The 25,845-nt window shown below is 41.1% G+C and overlaps 1 protein-coding gene across 13 annotated transcripts in view; it reads right to left on the bottom strand.

The window, feature by feature from the left end:
* GRIA4 (glutamate ionotropic receptor AMPA type subunit 4) overlaps window positions 1-25,845 on the bottom strand; it is a 361,383-nt gene that overhangs the window by 92,402 nt on the left and 243,136 nt on the right. For all 13 annotated transcript variants that reach the window (XR_008889509.1, XR_008889510.1, XR_008889511.1 and 10 more), the window contains 2 exons: window positions 11,910-12,068; window positions 730-897 (listed from right to left, as the gene is read on the bottom strand). Coding sequence is in view for 10 of the 13 variants with exons in the window: in XM_056561599.1 (XP_056417574.1) it covers window positions 730-897; window positions 11,910-12,068 (327 nt within the window). In the remaining 3 variants the exon portion in view is untranslated. The remainder of the gene's footprint in view (window positions 1-729; window positions 898-11,909; window positions 12,069-25,845) is intronic.

Below are 25,845 nucleotides of genomic sequence, written 5' to 3'. Positions count from 1 at the left end.
TCAGACATCTTATCCCCTAGGGGATAAGATGTCTTTGGCCGGATAACCCCTTTTAAGTTACAGGTCACCTGTATTTATAAGGGGGTGCTCCTTGTGCCTGTTCTCATCTTGCCCCACCAGAAGCAGTCCATCAGTCACTGAAAAGTGGGGCAGTGGAGTGCTTTTATGATGAATGCAGCAGATTGACTACCAAAAGAGTTTCTCTATATCAGGACCTGCCCCTCATGCCATTTTATTGCAGGTGTCCCTCCCCCCCCCCCCCCCACAGTGTTTGCAGATGAATGATCCGGATAGGATAAGTGAATATTTGAAACATTATCCATAGCCCACTGTGCTCTTAGGAGCGTTTATTGTGGCGGAACATTTTTTGTACCCTTTTTGAGATATGTGTCTCTGCATAATCCTGTCTATGAGTTCTACTGGCAGTTCTTTCCATCTCATTGCTCATTGAATTTTTTTTCTGATGTGCATTGTCAGCTGTGAGACCTCATATAGAAAGGGCTTTGTCTTTACCAATCCTGTCCAATCATCTGAATCTATCACAGGTGACGGTAACCAAGGTGTAGAAACCTCTTAAAGATTATCAAGAAAAATGGGAGGAGCCAGAGCTAAATTTCAAGTGTCAAAGCAAAGGGGCTGATATTTTAGCTTTATTGTCAAAAATTGTTCTTAAAAAAATCATTTCCAATAATCAGTAATGTAGAAAATATAGTAAGTAGCAGGATTTACCTGTTTTAAAGTTCTTTCCATGTCAATTCCTTGCCCCCAGGGAGCAGCTGGATTGGCAAGACAATCGCCTGCATTTCCTCTTCTTGAAAGATCAACCTTTTGTCGTCGCAAGTTATGGAAGGCTTCAGCCATCACCAGAACGCCATCATAAGTCAGTGCGGAGGTATACTGCAATAGATGGAAATAACAGTTTTACTTGGACTCAAGTTATGGATCAGACAAAGAATATATTATCAATGGCAGAGTTTTATAGAGTTTTTATAGACTAATTCCATCTATGGCTGCATTCACACCATGTTTTTGCAATACAGTTCCTGTATCAGGTTTTGGATGAAAAACGGATTCCTCAAAACCGAACTACACTGTATCCGGTTAAAAAAAAAAAAAAAAATATACGATTTGAAAAATGATGTCCAGTTGCATCTGTTTTTTAAGAAATAAAATGCATATGTTTTAACTTTTCACTCCATTTTGAATAAAGTTTCACTTGTTTTACTGAAATTCTAAGAGAAAAACTGTGCAAAGTAAAAAAACATATGGTGCAAACCGGAAGGAACCGTACGCGCATATGGTTTTCTACGGTTCCCATTGACTCCCATGTTAAAAAAACGTATAGGGTTTTTCTACCCAGACCAAAAACCGTGGTAGGCTACGGTTTTGGGTACAGGAAAAAACGGACAAAACCGTACAAGACGCAAAACAGATGCACCCTGATGCATCGTTTGGCATACGGTTTTCAATGGAGAGTCAATGCATACGGTTTTCAATACGGTTCCATACGGTTTTCAAATTGAAAACTTATACGGGAACTGTATAGCAAAAACGTGGTGTGAATGCACCTTACTTTAGATATTTGCAAACATTTTTACCCTGGTTCCCGTGCCGTCCAGGATCCCAAGTTACCTTTCACATTTAAAGGGGTATGCCGGGCAAAAACATTTTATCCCCTATGCAAAGGACCCCTGGGACACCTCTATATTTGCGGGACTGGAGACGTGACATAATGCCACACCCCTCCATTCATGTCTATGGGAGGGGGCGTGATGGCCATCACGCCCCCTCCCACAGACATGAATGGAGGGGGCGTGGCATGACGTTGTGTCCCCAGTCCCGAAAACCCGGAGCTTTCCGAAACTGGAGATGCAGCCATAGAATGTGGGGGCTGCAGGGAGATCCCGGGGGGTCCCAGCAGCGGGCCCCCGGCGATCAGACATCTTATCCCCTATCCTTTGGATAGTGGATAAGATGTTTTTGCCCTGAATACCCCTTCAGGGGTGTCTCTTTAAACGGTAATAACTTTAGAACTTTTTTTCTGAGTGGAGCAATTCTGAGAATTTTTTACTGTGACATATTGTACTATATAAGTGGTGCATTTTTGTTGACACATGCAGCATTTTTTTGTGAAAAACTCCAAAATATTGTAAAAAGCGGAAAATTTCTGGCGTTTTTTAAAATTATTTTTTTATGGTGTTCACTGTGTGGTAAAAATGATGTTATATTTATTCTGTAGGTCAGTACCATTATTGTGATACCCATTTTATATAGCTTTTTATGTTCTTTTTCCTTTTCTGAGCAAAACTCTTTTTTTCCCCTTTTTGGTGTTATCATATTCTGACAGCCATAACTTTTTTATTTTTCGTCCGACACCATTGAGGGCTTATTGTTTGCAGGAAAAGCTGTACTTTTTATTGGTATCATTTTTGCGATACATGCTATCTTTTGATCTTTTTTATTCCGCTATTTGCACCAAAATTGACGAATTTTGTGCTTTTTCGCTGTTGTTTTTTTTACGGCATTCACCGTGCTGGATAATTTACATAATTTTTTTTATAGTACACGTCATTACGGACATGGCAATACCAAGTATGTATATGATTTGTGTTTATTTTTTATTTTTTATGATAATACAGGGCTTTCATTGGGAAAGGGGCATTTATAATTTTTTTTTTTTTACACTTTATACATTTTTTTTTTTCACTTATTATAGGTTATAATATACAGCAATACATTTGTACTGCAGCACAGTATGACCTGATGAGCTGCGATCCAGCCTCTGGCTGGTTTTCACAGGCTTCCGTAGCAGGTAGACAGGAGGTCATGATCTGGCCTCCTGCTGCCATAGCAACCAACGGCGACCCGCGATATCTTCATTGGTTAACAGGGGGAGCACCCTCCTCCTGTCAACACCATAGATGCCTTGATCAGGATTGATCACGGCATCTATGGGGTCAAAGCCGGGTCCCGCCGCCGATCTACTGAACTGCGCGCAGCAGAGCAGGAGATGGTCAGGACGTATGCTTACGTCCCAGTGCACGAACATGTCAGGTTCTGGGACATATGCATACGTCCTGTAGCGGGAAGGGGTTAATGTGATTGAAAAAACAGCCACTATGTGGCTCTGTTCTGTTCCCTGCACAAGTCAAACAGAAGACCAAATTCAGGAAGTGCGTGTGGGGCATGGCGGGGCACAGCTCTCGCAGGCTTCAGTGACGTTGCACCTGCTGGGGAACGCCCACTTTCTCCTGCTGGGAGCTCACACAATGTAAGCAAGGGGAAAGGTATGAAAGGTATAATAAAGGGGAAAGGTATAATAAAAATATAAGGGCAGGTGGGTTGTTAGGAGTAGTTAGGGAATATAATCTGAGTTTAGAAAATATGGCATGATGACAGGTACTCTTTAAACAACGTTCTCATTGGTTGACTGGCACTTGTTTATGTAAGATATCCACATATTAGATTCCTTTGAGGACAGTGTTGGGTTCATATTATTTCTAAGCTTCATTAATAAGCAAATTATTCTATCAATATGTATGTGGAGTGCAGAAGAAAACCGGAGAACCTGGAAGAAACACAAGTACCACAAGGTAGGTGGTGACAAGTGACTCTGTTTTGTATTGTGGCCCAGAAGCTTTAAAGCAAACCTGTCATTTCAGGTGTGTGTACCTGAGGAGTAGTCCTATTTCTGCCCATTAGAAAAGTTGTATCTTTCTTCAGATTTCTACTCTGCAGACTTAATTTTCAGTTGTTGCTGAGCTGGAAGGTGGAGATCTGCCTCTATAATGGCTCTCATAGTGCACATAAAAAGCAGCAGAAGCAGCATGGAAAACATTACAGAGCAGTAATAAGTAATGTAACTGTAAAATCAAACCCTGGAGTGAGATCTAATACTCACAGCACGCTTTTGGGTAGTCTGTGTGTCTTTCTCTCAGGCTCTGCTCTCTTCTCATACTCCCCCTCCCATCTGCATGGACTTGAATGAGCAGCATGTAACCTGATCTCTTATTGAGCCCCATTTTGTTCACAAAGGACATAATTAAGCTGTGTTTCTGAGTGAATGAATGTTTAGGAGAGGGAGGAGTGAAGAAGTCTGATGAGAGGGGCATTGAAGCATTTTTCTCTGATATGATATATTTTTATAAAGTTTCTCATATTTTCTTGTACAAAGTTAAGAAAGTGACCATATACAGAGTACCTGTCACCAAACTAAACTTTTAATATATTGTTCCATTTGTAATTATAAGACACTTTGCTATTTACTTGCTGTTAAAATTCTCAAACTTTATATTTTTTTAATGGGATTGAAAAAAATGGCCACCAGGTGGCTCTGTTCTGTTCCCTTCCACAAGTCCAAAAGTAAGCTTGGTCTCCTCCCGGCCTGGTAGGAGACCAAACTCAGGAATTGAGTGCGAGGCATGGCGATGCACAGCTCTCTCAGGTTTCAGTGATGTCGCGCCTGCAGGGGAACGCCCACTTTCTCCTGTCAGGAGCTCACACAACGGGAACAAGGGGAAAGATATGATACACAGCTTTTTAAAACTCGGAAAAAAAATTTAAAGGCAGGAGGGGTGTTAGGAATAGTTAGGGAATATAATCTGAGTTAGTTTAGAAAATATGGTTTGATGACAGGTGTTCTTTAAGTTTCACCTACTGCATAAACATAGTCATACAGTAAAGGTTAGGTTACTAATTGCTACAGGCCCATATTTTATCTATTTTTTTCTGAATCTAGATGGCATGATAATCTATTAAAGGGGTACTTTTTTTTTTCAATTAACTGGTGCCAGAAAGATTTGTAAATTACTTCTATTAAAAAATCTTAATCCTTCCAGTACTTATTAGCTGCTGAATACTAAAGCAGAAATTATTTTCTTTTTGAAACACAGAGCTGTCTGCTGACATCATAAGCACAGTGCTCTCTGCTGACATCTCTGTGCTCTCTGAGCATTTTAGGAACTGCCCAGAGCAGCATATGTTTTCTATGGGGATTTTCTCCTACTCTGGACAGTTCCTAAAATGGACAGAGATGTCAGCAGAGAGCACTGTGCTCATGATGTCAGCAGACAGCTCTGTGTTTCAAACGGAAAAGAATTTCCACTGTAGTATTCAGCAGCTAATAAGTACTGGAAGGATTAAGATTTTTTAATAGAAGTAATTTACAAATCTATTTGGCACCAGTTGATTTAAAAAAAAAAAAAAAGTTATTCACTGGAGTACCCCTTTAAATTATTATAATTTTTTTTAAAATAAAAAATGGTGTCTTGAGATTTGTTTGCTCAGAACAAGCCAGAAAAGAGGTGGAAAAACTCCACTGTATTTCTTCATATAATGCAGGACATGATGAACTAGACTCGGCTGAAGTCAACCTCTGGGCTGTATGCTGTAATTTTACCAATTTCTCTCAGTAAGGCGATAAAATACATCCAGCTGCTCCCACAGCTCGGAGGTCAGGACTGTAACTGAATATCTGAACTAGGTCAACAATGAATGAGTTGATAATACCAGAGCGTGGAGTGCGGCTTACGACTAACGTATTCCTGGTCATGAAGCACTTGTGGAGGTTTTCTAATAAATAATCAATGTCTAAGTCAAGCTCAATTCATGACCTTTTGATTTAAAAACTGGGAACCAGCGATGGGGGGATTATAGGCAGCAATAGGAATTTCAAGCACCACATAAGATGTGAAAGAAAATAAGGATGGAAAACAAAAATAAGAACCCACAATTGCAGTTAGGCGAGTAAACTGAGATGTTCACACGGTGTAAAGGGAACCATAGTTTCTGTTTTTACAAAAATCTGTCCGTAAAATGGAGATAAACTTACAGATGTATTATTGCTAAATAATGAGGTGTATAAAAAGTCTTTGGAAAAGCGTCCATCTTTATGCACGTTGGGGGAGATTCATCAAAACCTGTGTAGAGGAAAAGTTGCCCAGTTGTCCATAGCAACCAATCAGATCGCTTCTTTCATTTTTCATAGGCCTCTTTAAAAATGAAAGAAGCAATCTGATTGGTTGCTAAGGGCAAACAGGGAATCTTTTTCTCTTCTCAGGTTTTGATAAATCTCCCCCATTATTTGAAAAAAATGGCTGATCATGGCATTTAAAGGAGTATTCCAGTGAAAAACTCTATTTTTATTAAATCAACTTGTGCCAGAAATTTAAACAGATTTGTTAATTACTTCTATTTAAAAATCTTAATCCTTCCAGTACTTATCAGCTGCTGAATGCTACACAGGAAGTTCTTTTCTTTTTTAATCTATTTTCTGTCTGACCACAGTGCTCTCTGTTTACACCTCTGTCTATGTCCGGAACTGTCCAGAGCATAAGCAAATCCCCATAACAAACCTATACTGCTCTGGACAGTTCCTGAAATGGACATGGGTGTCAGCAGAGAGCACTGTGGTCAGACAGAAAAGAAATTCAAAAAGAAAAGAACTTCTTGTGGAGCATACAGAAGCTAATAAGTACTGTAAGGATTGAGATTTTTAAATAGAAGTAATTTATAAATCTGTTGAACTTTCTGGCACCAGTTGATTTAAAAAAAAAATTCCACTGGACTATCCCTTTAAGAGGTTCTGTGTGATGAGAGTGGCACCTGTCACCTGTCCGATCGACATTGCAATTGATCAATGCTATGCAAAAGCATAGAATTGATCAGTATAAGCAATCTGATGATTGCTTATAAAAGTCCCCTAGAGGGACTTAAAAAGTGTGAAAAAAAATTTTTTATATGAAAAAGTCCCGACTTTAAACCCTTAAGGACCAAGCCCATTTTGGTCTTAAGAACCAGTACCCCTTTAAGAGGTTCTGTGTGACGGGAGTGGCACCTGTCACCTGTCCGATCGACATTGCAATTGATCAATGCTATGCAATAGCATAGAATTAATCAGTATAAGCAATCTGATGATTGCTTATAAAAGTCCCCTAGAGGGACTTAAAAAGTGTGAAAAAGTAAAAAAAAATTTATATGAAAAAGCCCCCACTTTGACCCCTTAAGGACCAAGCCCATTTTGGCCTTAAAGGGGTACTCCGCCCCTAGACATCTTATCCCCTATCCAAAGGATAGGGGATAAGATGTCAGATCGCCATGGTCCCGCTGCTGGGGAGCCCCCAGATCCCCGCTGCGGCACTGCGCTATCATTACAGCACAGTGCGAGTTCGCTCTGCACGTAATGACGAGCAATACAGGGGCCGGACCATCGTTACGTCATGGCTCCACCCCTCGTGACGTCACGGCCCACCCCTTTCAATACAAGTCTATGGGAGGGGGCCTGGTGGTCGTCACGCCCCCTGCCATAGACTTGGATTAAGGGGACGGGCCGTGATGTCATGAGGGGCGGAGCCATGACGCCACACTGCTCTGTCCCCTGTATCGCCCGTCATTACGCACAGAGCGAACTCGCTCTGTGCTGTAATGATAGCGCAGTGCCGCAGCGGGGATCCTGGGGCTCCCCAGCAGCGGCACCGCAGCGATCTGACATCTTATCCTCTATCCTTTGGATAGGGGATAAAATGTCTAGGGGCAGAGTAACAGTTTAAGAACCAGGCCAATTTTATTTTTTTATTTTTGTTTTTTCCTCCTTACCATCTAAAAATCATTTAGAAAAACTCTTGTATTTTCATCCACAGACCCATATGAGGGCTTGTTTTTGCGTCACCAATTTTAATTTGTAATGACATCGCTCATTTTACCTTAAAATGTATGGCACAAGCAAAAAATACTATTTATGTGGGGAAATTGAAAAGAAAACCGCAATTTAGCAAATTTTGGACTTTTTTTTTTTTTTTTTACGTTTAGGCCATTCACCATACGGGATATTTAACATTATATTTTGATAGTTTGGACATTTAGGCATGTGGCGATACAAAATATGTTTATTAATTTTTTTTTACGCTTTTTGGGAGTAAAATGGGAAAAAAAGGAAGTTTTTCATTTTTATTGGGGGAGGGAATTTTTCAATTTTTTTTATTTTTTATTTTATTTTATTTTTTACACTTTTTATATCTCCATAGGGGACTATTTATAGCAATCATTTAATTGCTTATACAGTAGTGTTCAGTGCTTGGCATCAGCTATCTTCTGCTTCTTATCGGCTATCTTCTGCTCTGGTCTGCTCGATCTCAGACCAGAGCAGAAGACCCCTGGAGATGGTCGGAGGCAGGTGAGAGGACCTCCGACCATCATGCTGGACGATCCGATCCCTGTGGCAGCGCTATGGGCGATACGATCATCCATTTTAAGTGAAGCACTGCCTCAGATGCTGTGATCTGTATTGATCATGGCATCTGAGGGGTTAATGGCAAACATCAGTGCGATCGCTGATGTCCACCTTTACCGGCGGATCTGCCATGCATGACACGAGCACCGGTCCGGTGCTTGCGGTCATGTACATGACGTAAATGTACGTCATGGTGCACTAAGTACTACTGCACCATAAAGTACATTTACGTCTGATGTTGTTAAGGGGTTAATAAAAGTTTCCCCATTTAAAAAAAAAAAAAGTATCCGATGATGTGAATGGCGTAAACAAAAAATAAAAATAAAAATAGGATTGCTAGTTTTTGGTCAGATCATGAATCTGAATCATAAAAAAATAAAAAAAAAAAGTCAAATGTAAACCAAAATGGTACCAATAAAAAGATCATAGTTCAAAAGAATTATCCCTAAAACAGCCCTATATATGGAAAAATAGGGGAATTTTAAGCATGTTTATTATGCTAGAAAAAGATAGACTTTTTTAAAAGTAGTACAATAATACAGACCCTTTATAAATTATTGTAATAATATGGACCCACAGAATAAAGATAACGGCCCTTATTTACTAAGCTAAAACTGACTAGTTTTTGTTGGGTTATTCCAAGTTATTTTGGCGCATAGTATCTGTAAAATGTCTGCGCCAGTGTGCAGCACAAAAATCATACAAATCCAACATTGCCTTGTTAAAAGCTGGAAAGGGGGCGTGGTCTATAGCAGAGGAAGTGTGGTCGGTCCAAAAAGGGGCGTGGTTTCAAATCCCACCCATTTACTATTGAATTCACAGAAAATCCTGTGAAAAAATAGTTGGAAATTTCGACCTAAAATAGCTGGTCATAAAATTTTCCTGACTTTTCTGTGAATCCCCATAGTAAATAGAGAGGAATCCTGCAAGTCTGAAACAACAATTCACACTGGTAAAAACCCAACACTCTCAGTAAATGAGGGCCAACATATTAGTTGTACCGGTGCACTGCATAAAAAGAAAACTTTCCAAAAGTTGCAAAATGAGTTTCCCCCCACAAATATATATTTTATATATTTTTTATTTCGCTGTACTTTTTATGTTAAAAAGAAAAACTTTATGAAATGTTAAGGTAAGTTTTAAAGGAAATCTGTCACCAGTGTCACCTGCACTAACCTGTCGGAACAGACAGGTAGTACAGGAAAAACTGATGAAAACGGTACTTACCTTGTCCCGTTCTGTGCAGGGGATCACTGGTAATCTTCTCCGTTAGCTCCAGCTCCGGGCACTGCCGGAGCTTAGTGATGTCCCCGCTGCTGCTCTCTGCTGGGTCCCAGGTCCTGGGAACAGCAGCGGTGATGTCACTAAGCTCCGCCCGTGCCCCAAGCCAAGTGCCCGGAGCTGAAGCTAATGGCGGAGATTACCCGAGATCCCCTGTACGGAATGGGACAATGAAAGTACCGTTGTCATCAGTGTCACCTGCACTATCTGTCAATACCGACAGGTTAGTGCAGGTGACACTGGTGACAGATATCCTTTAATTTTATGGAGCTGGTTTTTGTGTGACAACAAAATACAAGATTCCTGATCCTTGATTTTATCAGACAGCAGGCATCGACAAACATTATACATGTAACGGGACATGGCAGGTGGTGGATCCTCTGGGCCTGTGTGGATGGTGGCGTGAGCTGTGCTAGGGAACGGAGTCTAAGGTACCGTTGGTTTTCACCAGAGCCTGCCGCAAAGCGGGACGGTCTTGCTGCGGCAGGCGGCACCCAAGTCGCTACCCCTGGCATGACTCGTCCACACAGGTAGCTGGGAGGTGGCGTGGCACTCGGGGTGTGAATCGCCAAGAATTTGGTGATACGATTCGAATCGCGATACCAGTGTGGCGATTCGATATATCCCGATATATTGCGATTCAGTCTATGTGACGATACATCGCGATATATCCCGATTCTGTCTAAAAAACAATGTCTTTTACACTTTTATTAAAACTTTATTTTTATTTTTTATACACTTTATTAGTCTTTTAGCAATCATTAGATTCCTCAGACAGATGAATAGAGTTCTATTGAACTCCATTGATCTGCGATCCATTGATAGAGCCTGGTCCAGCCAGGCTCTATTAATGACAGAGCCACGGAGAGCAGGGAAGCAGAGGTAAGCCCTCCGGCTACCTCCACAGTGGATCGCCCGCCCGCTATCGCGCTGCGGGGGGGGGGGGGGGCGATCCACCCCACTAGCCCACCAGGGAGCATCCACAGATCCCTTTAGACGCCGCTGTCAGCTTTGACAGCGGCGATCTAAAGGGTTAATAGCCAGCCGCGGCGATCGCCGAATGCCGGCTATTAGCGGCGGCCCCCGGGGGCTGCAGAGTATGGAGTGGGCACAAGTCGGGAGCCCGCTCCATACACACTGCAGAGCACCGCATGCTGGATATTAGCAGCGGTGATGCATTAGTGGCCCCCGGCTACTGAAATCAGCCGGGGGCCGCAGAGTATGGAGCGGGCACAAGTCGGAGCACGCTCCATACACCCAGAGTGACACCGCGTCAGATCCGGCTGACAAAATGTGGAACTTGTATCTCCTGATGCCCGGGACATGCTGGTCTGGGCGTCAGGAGATACAAATTCCACATCACTAAAAGAATCGATTAAAAAATATTTTAAATCGATTCAGTATCGGCAAGTGAAAAATCGCGATAATCGCGCAAATCGATTTTTTCTTATGTCCCTACGTGGCACAGAAGGAGACTGGCAGGATGTGGCAAAATGGCAGAAGGACAGGGCAGGAAACACAAGTGCAGGGTAGGTAAGGTACCAAGGAACAGGTACACGATAACAGGGACACAGGACTTTCACTATTGCACAAGGTAACCAAAGATCAGGCAGGGAACCAAGGGAGGAGCTGATATTTAAGGACAGGGGACAGGTGTAGACACTTGATTAATTGAGCACTGGCCCTTTAAGTGAAAAAGCTCTGGCGCGTGCCCTACGAAGCGGGGGCACGCACGCCGGGGCTGCGAAGACATGGAGAGGCGGAAGAAGAGGGAGGTGAGTCCCGCGATGCAAATCCTAGCCCCGCCGACAGCGGGGACTGAAACAGAGAGCGCTCATGGCCGGTGTGTCCAGCTGGAGCGCAGGTGTTACAATACACAGACAAGATTTGGCAACAATTGTTTATTACAGGCATACTTGCCCTAGGACTGACCCAAAAACACAGTGAACACCCAACATTTTTGGGGGATTTGCCTACCCCTTCAGTGATCTGGTACACAATTCGTCCCACCAAATTAGGATCTGTTGACAAGAATACATGAACTTGGGTATTTCTCTCAACCAATGGTTATGGATTAATAGTTGGCTTCAAAGAAGAAAACGAGTTCTACCTATTGCCCTAAAATGAGGGACGGTCACCTAGTTGGCTTAAAATGTCATGGCATAAACCGACGGTACCATTAGTATTTTATGGGAATATTGGGGGAGATTTATCAAAACCTGTGCAGAGGAAAATTTGCCCAGTTGCCCATAGCAACCAATCAGATCGCTTCTTTCATTTCTAACGAGGCCTCTGCAAAATGAAAGAAGCAATCTGATTGGTTGCTATGGGCAACTGGGCATCTTTTCCTCTGCACATGTTTTGATAAATCTCCCCCATTATGTACAATAATCTTAACTACCTTAGGTGGGGTTTCTGATCCTGGATATTCCCGCTGGTCCAACGTCTTCCATCGCTGCATTAATTCGGTTACTATTGGAGTATTGAAATCCACCAGCTGAAATCCTGTTACATTGGCGCCACCATGCATAAACCTGTCGAGCGAAATGTCCTTAATTCCCTAAGGAGAAAACAAAGATTACAGTTATGTTCATTATTTTCTATTTTCTTCATTTTGTGCCAATACTAAAAATGTGAATGGCAAAACTACAGAAGGCGCAATCTGCTCAACTAAAATTCCAAGCTCTGCATAAACCTACATAAAGAAATATAAAGCTCACTGTAGAGATGGTCAACGGAGACATAGCTTTAATGGGTGCAAGTACAACCTGACCCTAGGGTCTAAGGCGGCCAAGAAGACACTAGTATTATAAATGGGACAGGGACCTGTTACAGATTTTGCATTGGGGCCCAGGAGCTTTAAAGGGGTACTCCTGTGGAAAACCTTTTTTTTTAAATCAACTAGTTCCAGAAAGTTGAACAGATTTGGCCATTACTTTTATCAAAAAAAATCTTAATTCTTCCAGTACTTATCAGCTGCTGTATACTACAAAGGAAGTTGAGTTGTTCTTTTCTGTCTGACCACAGTGCTCTCTGCTGACACCTCTGTGCATGTCAGGAACCGTCCAGAGCAGGAGAGGTTTGCTATGGTGATTTTCTCCAACTCTGGACAGTTCCTGACATGGAAAGAAGTGTCAGCAAAGAGCACTGTGTTCAGACAGAAAAAAACTTCCTCTGGAGCATACAGCAGCTGATAAGTACTGGAAGGATTAAGATTTTCATATAGAAGTAATTTACAAATCTGTTTAACTTTCTGGCACCAGTTGATATAAGAAAAAAAAAATTCAGACGGAGTACCCCTTTACGTTATGTCTCTGCTATATACATTCCATTTTAGATCTACATTTCCATCTAAAAAAAAAACAACATAACGATAGATAACCAGTAAGGCCGGGTTCACACTTGCAAAGTGAAAAACTGCCACACTGGCTACAATTCCTGTATGGCGAATATGTCTTGTACATTTCTAAACAATAAAGGATAACTAAAAGTTATGCAATATATTATTTTCTCTAGGTTATCATGATCCCTGCTTGCATTAGAAACCCTCATTGTTTATCTCCCGGAGATAAAAAAAATTGGTCCCAGTCATGGGACAGACATATTGGTGCTAATCTCCTTAGAAAGACACAGCCCTTATAAGTGTCTCATTTCATGTTTCTATTACCGTGTGAAAAAACCTTTCCAGAGGAAAAGTTGCTGAGTTGCCCATAGTAACCAATCAGATCGCTTCTTTCATTTTTAACAAGGCCCCTGCAAAATGAAAGAAGCAATCGGATTGGTTGCTATGGGCAACTCGGCAACTTTTCCTTTGCAAAAAAGCCTGTTGGAGAGGCTCTTGTCAGGCTAGCCAACCTATAGACCCGAGCTACCCAAATGACACCTATACCCACGGTGTCGGACAAAAGGCTAAGTAGAAAAATAAATTGGGGCTCAGGGTTGTGAATACAATAACCCCCCCGACCTACGATGGCCCCGGCATACGATCATTTCAACAAACGATGGCCTCTCAGAGGCCATCGCATGTTGAAGGCAGCATCAACATACGATGCTTTTGTATGTCGGCACCATCGCATAAACGGCTATCAGGCAGCTCAGACTGCTTCAGCTGCCACTGGATAGGCGTTTACAGTGCCCCATGTGGTCCGCTGACGATCACTTACCTGTCCTCGGGGCTCCGGCGCATCCTCTTCGGGATCCCCTGCATTGTCGGCGCTCTCCATTGTCGTCATCACGTCGCTGCGCACGCCGTCCCGTCATCCAATAGGAGTGGCGTGCGTAGCGACATGATGGCGGCGACGGAGAGCGAGGATGACGGGGAAGCAGAGACCTTGCCGGAGCATCGGGGACACCCCGGGGACGCGGCGACAGCGTTGGTGGGCGACATCCAGGGCAGCGGTGACGAGCAGTGATGGTCCGGAGCAGCGGGGACACGTGACTATAACCTCCAATACCAGTGGTCTACAACCTGCGGATCTCCAGATGTTGCAAAACTACAACTCCCAGCATGCCCGGACAGCCAACGGCTGTCCGGGCATGCTGGGTGTTGTAGTTTTGCAACATCTGGAGGTCCGCAGGTTGTAGACCACTGTCCTACACTTTACATTGCACGGATCCCTTAACATACGATGGTTTCAACAAACGTTGGTCCATTTGGAACGGATTACCATCATATGTTGAGGGACCACTGTATTGAATCAAATGAGATTTATTATTAGAATATTATAATAATAATGTGCGTTGTGTCATGTGACTCACAGGGCCCTTGTGGGTCAACAGGAACACCAGATGAATTAAAATATAAGATAAATAAAATGGCAAAAAATGGCATAAAATATAGTAAAAAAAATGTGATCAATCACTTATAATAAGTCCGTCCTGGATAAGAGAATAGACAGTATACTGCGTTGTGACTTTCTTCTATTCAGTGATCACTCTTTGGATATTGAATGGTATATAGCTCAGTTCAATATGCTAATATTGTCCAGGTACGGAAAAATGTCAAGTCTTGGGCTCCCCGATCCGGGGATGTGGCTTACATCGGAGTCCCTGTTAGGCTTTCTCCTGTGTGCGCTGTGATAATAGACATCAATTATAAGGGTGCGTGAAAGGTAACAGAGACTCCGCTGTATCTCACATCCCCGGATCGGGGAGCCCAAGACTTGACATTTTTCCGTACCTGGACAATATTAGCATATTGAACTGAGCTGTATACCATTCAATATCCAAAGAGTGATCACTGAATAGAAGAAAGTCACAATGCAGTGTGATAGCCTGGGTGGTGTAGGGTATAAGGAGTGTAGCTCTGCGGTAATTAAAGGGTGCTTGTTAACCCTTGCTATTCGTGATGCCAGGGTGAGGGCTCCTCAGTAATGCTTGTCCTACCGCCACCCTTCCCAAGAGCGATAGGGAGGTAGATAATAATAGAATGTCCACAACCGGAGAGTTTTCTGAAACAATTGTAACTTTTACTGAAGATTTTCTGCAAGCTTCATAAACGGAACAGTCTCTATGCATACAACTGCTTTCTTTGGAGATTGACAATGGTTGGGACTTTAGCAATTTAGAGTCTTTAAGGTAATATGTGCTGTTCCACTGGATTTAGGGGATTTAGTTGCGGTCCAGTAGTTATGCTAGCTTTAGCAGGGGTAGTTTAGAACTCACGGTTTTAGTTCAGCTGAGGCCGGTAGGTTTTGAGGCCTAGTGTGTCTTTGCAAGTAGCGCAGATCCGTCCTGCTAGTCCGGCATCCACGAGAGCAGCAACCCAAGAGAGCGATAATTGGACACAGCTCCCTTATATGGGCAGGGGCTGGACCAGTGCTAATTGGTCCATACGGATTTCAATCACCATTACAGAGATTTGTGGGTAACAAGTGACCCAGGGAACTCTAAAGGTCCTCCAACATACCATAGGGGATATTAACATGGCTGTCCCACCTGATGGACCCTACCTGAGCGTATTTACTCTCACTTTGGGGACCTCTACATTAGGTACGGTATGCAATACGGTACCGGGACACCACAGCAGTATACTGTCTTTCATCTTATCCAGGACGGACTTATTATAAGTGTGTGGTCAAATTTTTTACTATATTTTATGCCATTTTTTGCCATTTTATTTATCTTAAATTTTAATTCATCTGGTGTTCCTGTTGACCCACAAGGGCCCTGTGAGTCACATAACACAATGCACATTATTATTATTATTATAATATTCTAATAATAAATCTCATTTTGATTCAATATTCATGACCCTGGGCCCCAAATTCTTTTAAAACTTTTCCTTTGCACAGGTTTTGATAAATCTCCCCCCATGTGTTTAAAGTGTACCTGTCATCCAAGTAAAGCTTTGGATATGTTGTATAGACATCAAAACATGAGAACGAGCATGGAGTCTGTGTCATGTGACCTGGACGGCCTTTCAATGTAAGTCTATGGGACCATCCAGATCTCATAGACACAGGGCGGGGGAGAGAAGCGCGTGACACCATGCTAATCTACCTGATTGTTTTTGTGATCAGGGCCAAAACACTTAGACTCGCTGCCTAGGACATGTCAAAAGTTTTCTAAAGTCACTGGTACGCTCTAAGGGTAGGGTCAAACGTAGTGGATCCGCAGCGTGTTTGTGCGGATGCGTTACTGACCATGCCTAGAGTGTGCCTCCAGCTGTGCCCGTGTGTCCTGCTCACAGCAGCAAACAGCCGCTATGAGCAGACACAGAGGGAGCTGCGAGTCGCGTGTGAGTGCACAGTTTATTCTAGATGTCTATGAGCACACTGTGCGCTCACGCTCAACTCGCAGCTCCCTCTGTGTCTGCTTGTAGAGGGGGATTGCTGCAGCGAGCAGTACACATGGGCACAGTTGGAGGCACGAGCTCAGAAGCGCATCCGCAGCGCATCCGCAGCGCATCCGCAGCGTCAAATACACTGCAGATGTACTACTTGTGACCCTGCCTTAAAGGCATATAAAAGTCAACCAGTTGCCCATAGCAACCAATCAGATCGTGTCTTTCATTTTTCAGAGGCCTTTTTAAAAATGAAAGACGCAATCTGATTGGTTGCTATGGGCAACTGGCCAACTTTTCCTCTGCACAGGTTTGGATAATTCTCCCCAATTGTCCCTCTACATACTTTATCATATAAAACCATAATAATAATATACATGATGTACAATTTATTTTATATATGATAAAATATATATATATTTCTCTTGGGTTAAACCAGTGGTCTCCAAACTGTGGCCCTCCAGCTGTTGCAAAACTACAATCCAAAGGCTGTTTGGGAATGCTGGGGGTTAAAGCTTTACAAAAGCTGTAGAATTTCTTTCATATATGATTCAAGTGCAGCTTACCCACAGGAAAAAAAAATAATATATATATATATATATATATATATATATATATATTATACATATACTGGAAATATATACATTTATATTTTTTTAATAATTTCTTTTTTCTTATATTTCTCTTCGGTTAAACCAGTGGTCTTCAAACTGCGGCCTTCCAGCTATTGCAAAACTACAATTCCCAACATGCCTGGACTCCCTGGGTTAAACCAGTGGTCTCCAAACTGCTGAACTCCAGCTGTTGCAAAGCTACAACTCCCAGCATGCCCTGTCAGGGCATGCTGAAAGCTGTAGTTTTGCAACAGCTGAAGGGCCACCGTTTGGAGGCCACTGGGTTAAACAATAGAATGTTCTGTTGAAATAACCTTAAAAAGGTTTATGCTACTGCGTAAGACATCAACAGATGAAAAGAAGAGGCAAATCTTACCAAGGCTGTTCTGATGCAGCTCAATGGTATCAAAATCTCAAGAAATCTTAGCTTTCAGAGAAGCTACAGATCCCCCCCGATCCTTCATAATGGAGGAGATACTGATTCTGTGAACTGAAACATCCTTGACTCAAGCAGAGCTGGCGGGAGAAGAATCGTTGCCCTATTGTCTTCTACAAATGAACGGGTTTTCTACTGTTTTAGAAAATTTGTTAATTTTATATTTTTTAATTACTTATTTAAGGCTACGTTCACACTGCCGACTGTCTCTGGCAGTGTGAAGTCCGTTTTTTTAGGATGGAGAAAAGCCGGAGAAAAAATAGTGCTTGCACTGTCTTTTTCTCCAGTTTTTTACAATAGAATACAATACAATAGAATAGAATAGACTCACAGAAAAGGATTGCAGTAACATGTTTTGCTATACACATGTTTTTTTTCCCTTTGTGTGTATTGGAACTAAACCAAAAAAGGGAAGAAAAAAAGCAAATTGGACATAATGTCTGTCACCAAACTCCAAAAATGGGTCGGACAAAATTATTGGCACCCTTAACTTAATATTTGGTTGCACATCCTTTGGAAAAAATAACTGAAATCATTTGACTCCTATAACCATCAATAAGCTTCTTACACCTCTCAGCCGGAATTTTGGACCGATGTTTCTGTCGTTCTCCGATATGGTGATCCGAACGGTCTGGGAGACTGCCCCGGCCGGTGGCGTCTCTACCAGATCCCGTTTCAGCTGCACGATAGGAAACGTAATCCTGGATTCGCGTTACTACAGTTACGTCACTACAAATGTGAGAGTGGACCAAAAAGCTCTGACGCGTTTCGGAAACTTGCCATTTCCTTCGTCTTGGAGTCCCTGTTAGTCCGTGATTACCCTCCTGGCAGCAGTCAATCTATGTGCACTTTTTGTGAGTAATTTTAAAGATAGATATTAGTGATCACAGATCATGTCTTTAATAGTGGAAAAGATGAAGGAAATATGGTATACTATGAACATTTAAAGAATTAAAAAGTATATGGAAAAAATAATAGTAAAAAAAAATAATAAAAATGAAAGAAAAAATGAGAATGGAAGAATTTTTTTTGAAATAGGAGGTGGCAAGCAGGATATGGAGAGTGACTATTTTCTCGTAGTTTGAATTCATAATTGCTAGATTATATTGAGTAATGCTATTTTTTGGGGGAAAAAAAAAAAAAATATATATATATATATATATATATATATATAATAGGGATAGATGTAGATTTCAACAATTTAAGTGAATATGTGGTTCCCGTGCATTACTACTTTGTGTGTCCACATTTATAGGAGAATGCCAATGTATCTACCCATGTAAGACCAAGCATTTTGGACCATATTAAAGGGAACAGAATAGCTCCATTTCCATGTTTAACTCATTGGGGGCCAAAGTGTCAAGGTTGAATATCCACTGGGTTTCTGCCCGAGACATCTGGGAGATAAAATCCCCCCCTCTCCAATGAGGTTTAATTTGTTCGATTGGAAAAAAAAGTGGATCCTTTCATGTTGGAATTATGTATTGCTTTAAAATGATTTGAGAGGGGGTGGCTCTCATATCCTCGATTAATATTGTACAGATGTTCTGAGATTCTCTGGTGTAATAATCTTTTTGTTCTCCCGATGTATAATTTTTCACATAATATCATCTGTATAATATTAATCTCGGGCATTTTATTACATAAATGACCCTCTTAGATTTACAATTATTGGTATTGCTGCATGCTTTGTAGCTTTTACACGGGAAGAACCCCTTTTTTCCCCCTAGTGTAGTGATATTTGTTCTGTTTCTAATGCAGTTTTTTATAGTATTGTCTAGTTTGACACTTTTAGCCTTTTGAGGATTTTTTACACTTGGGACATTACCTATATTTTATGCTTTTTTTAACACAAATTTTGTTGTTTTGGATAATTAACCCCCTATTATTTAATCATTTTTTAGAATGTCCCAATGGTTGTCACGGTCTAATAGAGATAACTCGGCACCACTTGGAATGACGGGTAGGTATCAGGATAGTAATAGTGTACGGCCCCTTTAACTGCTGTGTGAGCTCTGTATTCTGTGCTGGAGATAAGACAATTCCCAATTCAACACTGAAGAGGCAGAAAATGCGGAGCACTCTCCCAGCACTCAACCGAGACTATACCCCCGCGTCCTCCAGCACAGCTCCCTGATCCGTGTACCCCTATGTTTGTAAGTTTATAATAAACTACCACTGCAGTTGAAGGCTGGATGAGTGCTCCGCATTTTCTGCATCTTCAGTGTTGAAAAGTCCCAATGGTTGGTTACAATTTTTCTGAACTTGTTATTCTGCTGACTATACGTGGTGAATAGGGGGATAATTATCTCTGTGGACTTTTTTTGAGGGCTTTTGAGGGTAGGTTTAAAATAAATGTCTTCTGTGTTGTCTGTATGTCTTTTCTGTAGGAATAGTATGTTTCTGTCTATTTCCATTATTTCTTCTTTTACCATTTGTAGATGTACTTCCTCATATCCTTTTTCTAAAAAATTTTGTTTTAGAATTTGTGCTTCTTGTTGAAAATCTTCTTCATGAGTACAATTTTGTTTCAAACGTAAAAACTGGCTGCGAGGTATATTTTGCAGCCAGAGGGGTAGGTGGCAGCTGCTACGCTGTATATAGCTATAACTGTCTGTGGGTTTGTGATAAGTTTTTGTGACAATTTTATTATTTGTAATGGTAATGGTTAGATCTAAAAAAAATTGATTTCCTGATTGCTGTAAGTGGCTGTAAAATTTTAATAAAAAGCATTTTTATCGATGTCCTTTAAAAATTCTTCCAATGTTTCCACTGTTCTGCTCCAGATAAAAATCACATAATCAATAAAGTGCTTCCAGAGGACCAGGCTCACATCCAGCTTGTCACCAGGGAAGATGGCTTGTTCCTCCCAGTGGCCTACATAAAGATTTGAATAGCGGTACCCCACTTCTGGATAAAAAATTGGTCCTCATATTTAAAATAATTATGTTCCAGGATGAACTGGATGCAGTCGCCAATATATTGCACCTGTGCCAATGGTATTTCATTGTCCTGTTTTAGGAAATGTTTTGCAGCTTCTCTTCCCTTCTGATGTTCAATTATTGTGTACAGATATGTAACGTCAAGGGTCCCTAGGATATAGTTTTTCTTCCACTTGATATCTCCTAAAGTCTTCAGAATGTGCATGGTGTCTTTTAGGAATGCGGGGAGCTTGGTGACGCAGTTCTGGAGTTGTATATCCCCATAGTGTGATAAATTTGCGGCACGGCAATTAACACCCTTTTTTATGCCCAATTGTTCATTTTTTTATCTATTTAATAAGCATCAACAATATTAGAGCGCTGGTATTCATCTTTGGAACTTGTTTGGGGCTGCTTATCCACCATCTGGACTATCCTGCGTTGACACCTTTCATCAATTTTTCTCTTCCGTCCACGCCCAGGGAGATTAGCTACAGTGCCATGGGTTGCAAACTTCTTGATAATGTTGCGCACTGTGGGAAAAGGCAAATCTAGATCTCTGGAGATGGACTATGTTAATATTTTTCCACAATTTTGGTTCTCAAGTCCTCAGACAGTGTTCTTCTCCTCTTTCTGTTGTCCATGCTTAGTGTGGCACACACATACAAACAATGCAAAGACTAAGTGAACGTATCTCCTTTTTATCTGCTTTCAGGTGTGATTTTTATATTGCCCACACCTGCCCCAGGTGAGTTTAAAGGAGCATCACATGCTTGAAACAATCTTATTTTCCACAATTTTGAAAGGGTGCCAATAATTTTGTCCAGATCATTTTATTTTTTGGTTTAGTTCCAATACACACAAAGGGAATAAACATGTGTATAGCAAAACATGAGTAATACTTAATTTTCTAGAAAAATTTCAGGGGTGCCAACATCTATGGCCATGACTGTATATAGATAATATATAGATATTAGTATGGCTTTTTTATTGCACAAAACTTCTCCCAAGCACATCATTTGGATATTTGCATTATATGCACAGCACTTTAAAAGTCATATTAAAATTGATGTATTTTTATTGATTCTTTGAGGTCTATTAGAACTCTTTTTTTTTGTGGTATATAATGTATCATTATGTGTACGTAGGCAAGTAAGGTGTTTTCTTTATTTGTTTTTTTTATTTCATATTTAGTACATTATTATGGGGGTGGCCATCTTGCCTGGGCTGTTTATAACTGAATTTAGAGGTACGCTTTACAGCAGGCCCCACGGACATAGGCAACAATGGACAGCATGAACACATGGATCGGAAAGGTATCTGGGAGTGCTCGGTGACCTTTAAAGAGGTCATTTCACTGGTAGGGGGAGGCTAAGCTGTGAACATCATCTATTGTCTTCTGTGTCTGGAACTGTCCAGAGGTTTTTTTTATAGGGATTTGCTTATGTTCTGAACAGTTTCTGACACAGACAGAGGTGGCAGCAGAGAACACTGTGGTTAGATTGGATAACTTCCTCTGGAGCATACAGCACCTGATAAGTACTGGAAGGAGTAAGGAAATCTGTATATCTTTCTGGCACTAGTTGTTTTTAAATCATATTTTTTTTCCTCCGGAGTACCCCTTTAAACAATAGGTAATTTTATGATGACACCAAACCTGTGTAGAGGAAAAGTTGACCAGTTGCCCATAGCATTCTTTAAGTTTTCAGCAACCGGTCAACTTTTTCTCTGCACAGATTTTGATAAATCTCCCTCATTAGCTTGAAAGTGTTTGAGGAAAGAACATTCTTTAGCCAATGATTTGATGAAAACATCATGAGATTAGTGTGTTGATCTTAAAGGAGACAGTGACTTGTTCGCTGAAGTGATAAGGTTAGTGAAGACGGGCTTCATGTGACAGGGGAAGAATACTTACAACAGCAGAAGACAATTGTGCTGGATCTTACCCAGGAAACTGAGCTGTTCACTGATCTATCTTGTCAAGTGAATATGTTAGGGAGTCTAGTACTTGCAACTGCAGTGCCATAAAGTGAATGGTCAAAAGAAGAAAATGTAGCCATTTATATTATCTGATTTAAATTGATGAAGATAAAACCATCCATACCCAATGAGATTGATAGGAGCAGCAGGAGACCAGTGTGTAGATCTTGAGTGGAAAATGACCTGTTCACTTATGTAATCATTAAGGAGGACAAAGTTGTGTTTAACCAGTAAGCGGGCAGGTCATGATAATAATGTCAACGATAGAAGGAGAGTGTGTTGATCTTGTGGGAGAAAGTGACTTGATCATTCATGTGATTCACATTAGTAAGGACTAAACAGCATCTTAAAAGTGCAGTGTCATTAAGTTAGCGGTGAATAAATAGGAGCCTATAGCCGATCAGATCATGTGAATGATGATTATTTTGTGTTTATTATGTAAAAGCTTATAGGGGACATTAATCATCTGCAATGTTTTGGTGCACCCTGAATAAATAAAGCTCCACCCATTTTCATTCCATGCCTCTTAGTAAATACAATGGCTCCATAGGGGTTGTGCCTCATGCACAATTATTTACCACCTATTGCTATGGTGTATATTTTTGTGACTTTAGGTGTCACAAGTCTGCCCTAAAGTCACGTGTGAGGAGTGTGCACCCCTGGCCCGCCCTTGTAATGCGAACACGAGCCCCCTTCCAGCCTCCTTCAAGCCGCATTCAGAACCCCTTGGTGCGAGCTGTGTAAATCCTCTAAAGTTGCACATTTTTGCTCAGATATGGTAATGTTTGACACAAATGTCCTACATTAGAGAGTCTTCTGACAGCAGCAGTAGATGAATGTGCTGATCTTCTTGGAGGCAGTGACTTGTTTATTGTGATTATGCTAATTTGATCATAGAAGCTTATGGCTGGTATAATGTTATAATGGGACATAAATTTAAATATGAATTAAAATTTATCAGATTGACATTTGATATCCTGTCCCCTCCATGTCACAACACAACAACCACTACGGTTCCTGCACAGCGGAGCTGAAATACCTTCTAGATCTTAATCTCTAAATCAGAGGAAGCTTCCGTTTTACCTCTGAGTCACGCAAGAGTATAGGTACAGCGTTCAAGTGATTGGTCTATTGACTAAGTGCTGTCTTGGGTATCTTATCTGATGGGACACAACGATCCCATTCTGTCGGAGTCCTATCTGTGTATCTCTGTCTATTGGATGTTATTACATAATGCGGTTAGGAAGATTTATGCTGTTAACTCTGTTTTTAAAAAACCATCAAGTATTGCAAACAATGATAAGTGTCAGTGTCCGAATGTGATATCCACAGCAGTGTCCCTAGTGATCCAGTCACCAGCGGATTAATTTGTCAGGATTACCTTGATTCTCTATTATGTTCTGTACAAGAAAAAAGATACATCTAAATTAAGGGCTTGCAGTGTGGTCTGTGAGTGTAAAAATGTCAGGGGTGCCAACATTTACAGCCGTGACTGTAAAAGACACCTGGGAGCCATGCAATACGACTTATATAACTTATTTGAAATGTGATTTTAAGATTTTTTTGTCTCTCGCTGTACAACTGATCATTTCTTTGTCACTGGGCAAATGTCCAAAATTGAAATCCTTCACTGTACCCTACACCAGCATATGGCATTCAAAGTTTCTGTGTTTACTCAACAGTCGGAGATTCAAAGTGTTTTTATGCCCTGCCTTTAGTAACACAATTATAAGAGTAACAGGTCACTGCCTCATACAAAATCAGCATATTCTTCTCCTGTGACTTGACCAGTCCTATAATCTGATTGACTACAGGATGTTCTAACCTTACACTTTATTTCATTGCCCCTATCACATGTAGCTCAGTTGTCACTCACATAATCACATTAGTTACATAGGTCACTGCTTCCCTCAAAAGGAGCACACTCTTCTTCTGCTGTTAACATCTAATACAATGTGATGTCAAGAAATTGCGGCATTACATTGTAACATAGCCTCTAGCCAAAGCAATTAAGTAGTTTGTTTAACCATTTGAATAGCTTAAAGGAACTCGATGGCTGTATCTTCAGCTCTACCAGAGAGATACATAAACGTGGCGTGTTGGCCTGCCCCGCCATGCCGTTGTTGACATGCTCCATTCCTGGGGAGAGCCAGGGTGCTGGGCAGTCAAACTCATAGGGGGTCCCTCTGGTAGGATCCTTTGGATAAGGGATAAGTATTCCTACACTGCAGTACTGCTTTAAGATAGGCTTACAGTAGGCCAGCCATTGAAATGTTTGCACATTGGTTAAAGCCTCAGTTCTAGGCAGGCATTAAATAAATACAGCGGAAACTCAAAAATAAAGCCTGTCTAATAAGGTACCTTGATTTATAATAATAACTAGACAAAAAAAGAATATTATATTCCACTTGAAAACTCTAGATCTGCAATTCTAATTTTTCAACAGACTTTTTCCTCTTTACAGAATTAGTCTCAGATATGGAAATAAAGCAATCAAGATCTCCGCAAAAGTGAAACGCTCTAAATATAGCAAGACCTATTATTCTGACAGATCAGCTTTATCATTGCTGGATGTTTTTTAAATTGTACTTCACACTTGTTTAGAAACGTGAGCATTTGGAATACTAAGTAGGACATTAGCACAAGCCGGTAGATCATTTTTATTAGTAACCGGCTACCACACCAACATAAAGCGTAATTCTCATAACTGCAGCTGTCTGCTTTATTAGGCTACAGTGCAGCTCAAGGTCAATAGTAAGAGGCAAAGAATAAATGTTTTAAAACGCAATTATCATAAAAATATCTGCTCAGATGTCCTCGAATTAAGAGATTAACCCATAACTTCATATAACTCTGTAAGCATTCCTCCACTAACTGGGCAGTTTAGCTTGTTCGACCTTGCCAAAAATGTACTGCCTGCTTTCCCAATTTCCGGGACCTATGTGACAACAAAAGGGTGGGATTTCATTATACCCAGTTTGATGAGGTCACCAAGCGTAGAAGTGGCAGCTCCATTGACAGCTTCAGTTGGTGGTCTACCACCAGGCAGAGTGGCAGACAGAACCTAAAATTTGTTTCAAGTGTTTGTTTATTAAACATTTCTAAATAGTTAAACTGGTTAGTCCCCCCCCCCTCTTTGACCACAACTATGAGCTGCACAATATTTTATAGCATCTGTAGTGTTTTGCCATTTCACACACAAATAAATCCAAAAACATCCAAACATAAATAGTATTCAAGTTGAAATGTCCCATAGTAAACATTTTTTTGCAACCAAGGTGGCGGCTTTATACAGTCTTGTATATAAAGGCTAAGAGAGAGTATACAAGTTTTGCTTGAGGGTTGCTTGGAGGTTGTATAGGGTATATAGGTGCTAGATCAACATTGCCTTTAGCAATTATTTGGAGGTTTTCCTTTAAAGGCAATTTATTTCAGAAAATTATTCATTAGTTAAAGGGGTTGTCTACTGAAAGAAACAACCTGTGTATGGTGTCAAAAAGTATAATAGCTGGACTTGTAGCTTTATTTGCCTTATTACACTGTCTGAATGCAGCACTTCAATCCCTCCTCCATCTCCTTTTCTCTGCTTGGGATGAAACCAA

The sequence above is a fragment of the Hyla sarda genome, chromosome 2, assembly GCF_029499605.1.
Source record: "Hyla sarda isolate aHylSar1 chromosome 2, aHylSar1.hap1, whole genome shotgun sequence".
Classification (NCBI taxonomy): Eukaryota; Metazoa; Chordata; class Amphibia; order Anura; family Hylidae; genus Hyla; species Hyla sarda.
This window is presented reverse-complemented; position numbering and strand designations above follow the sequence as displayed.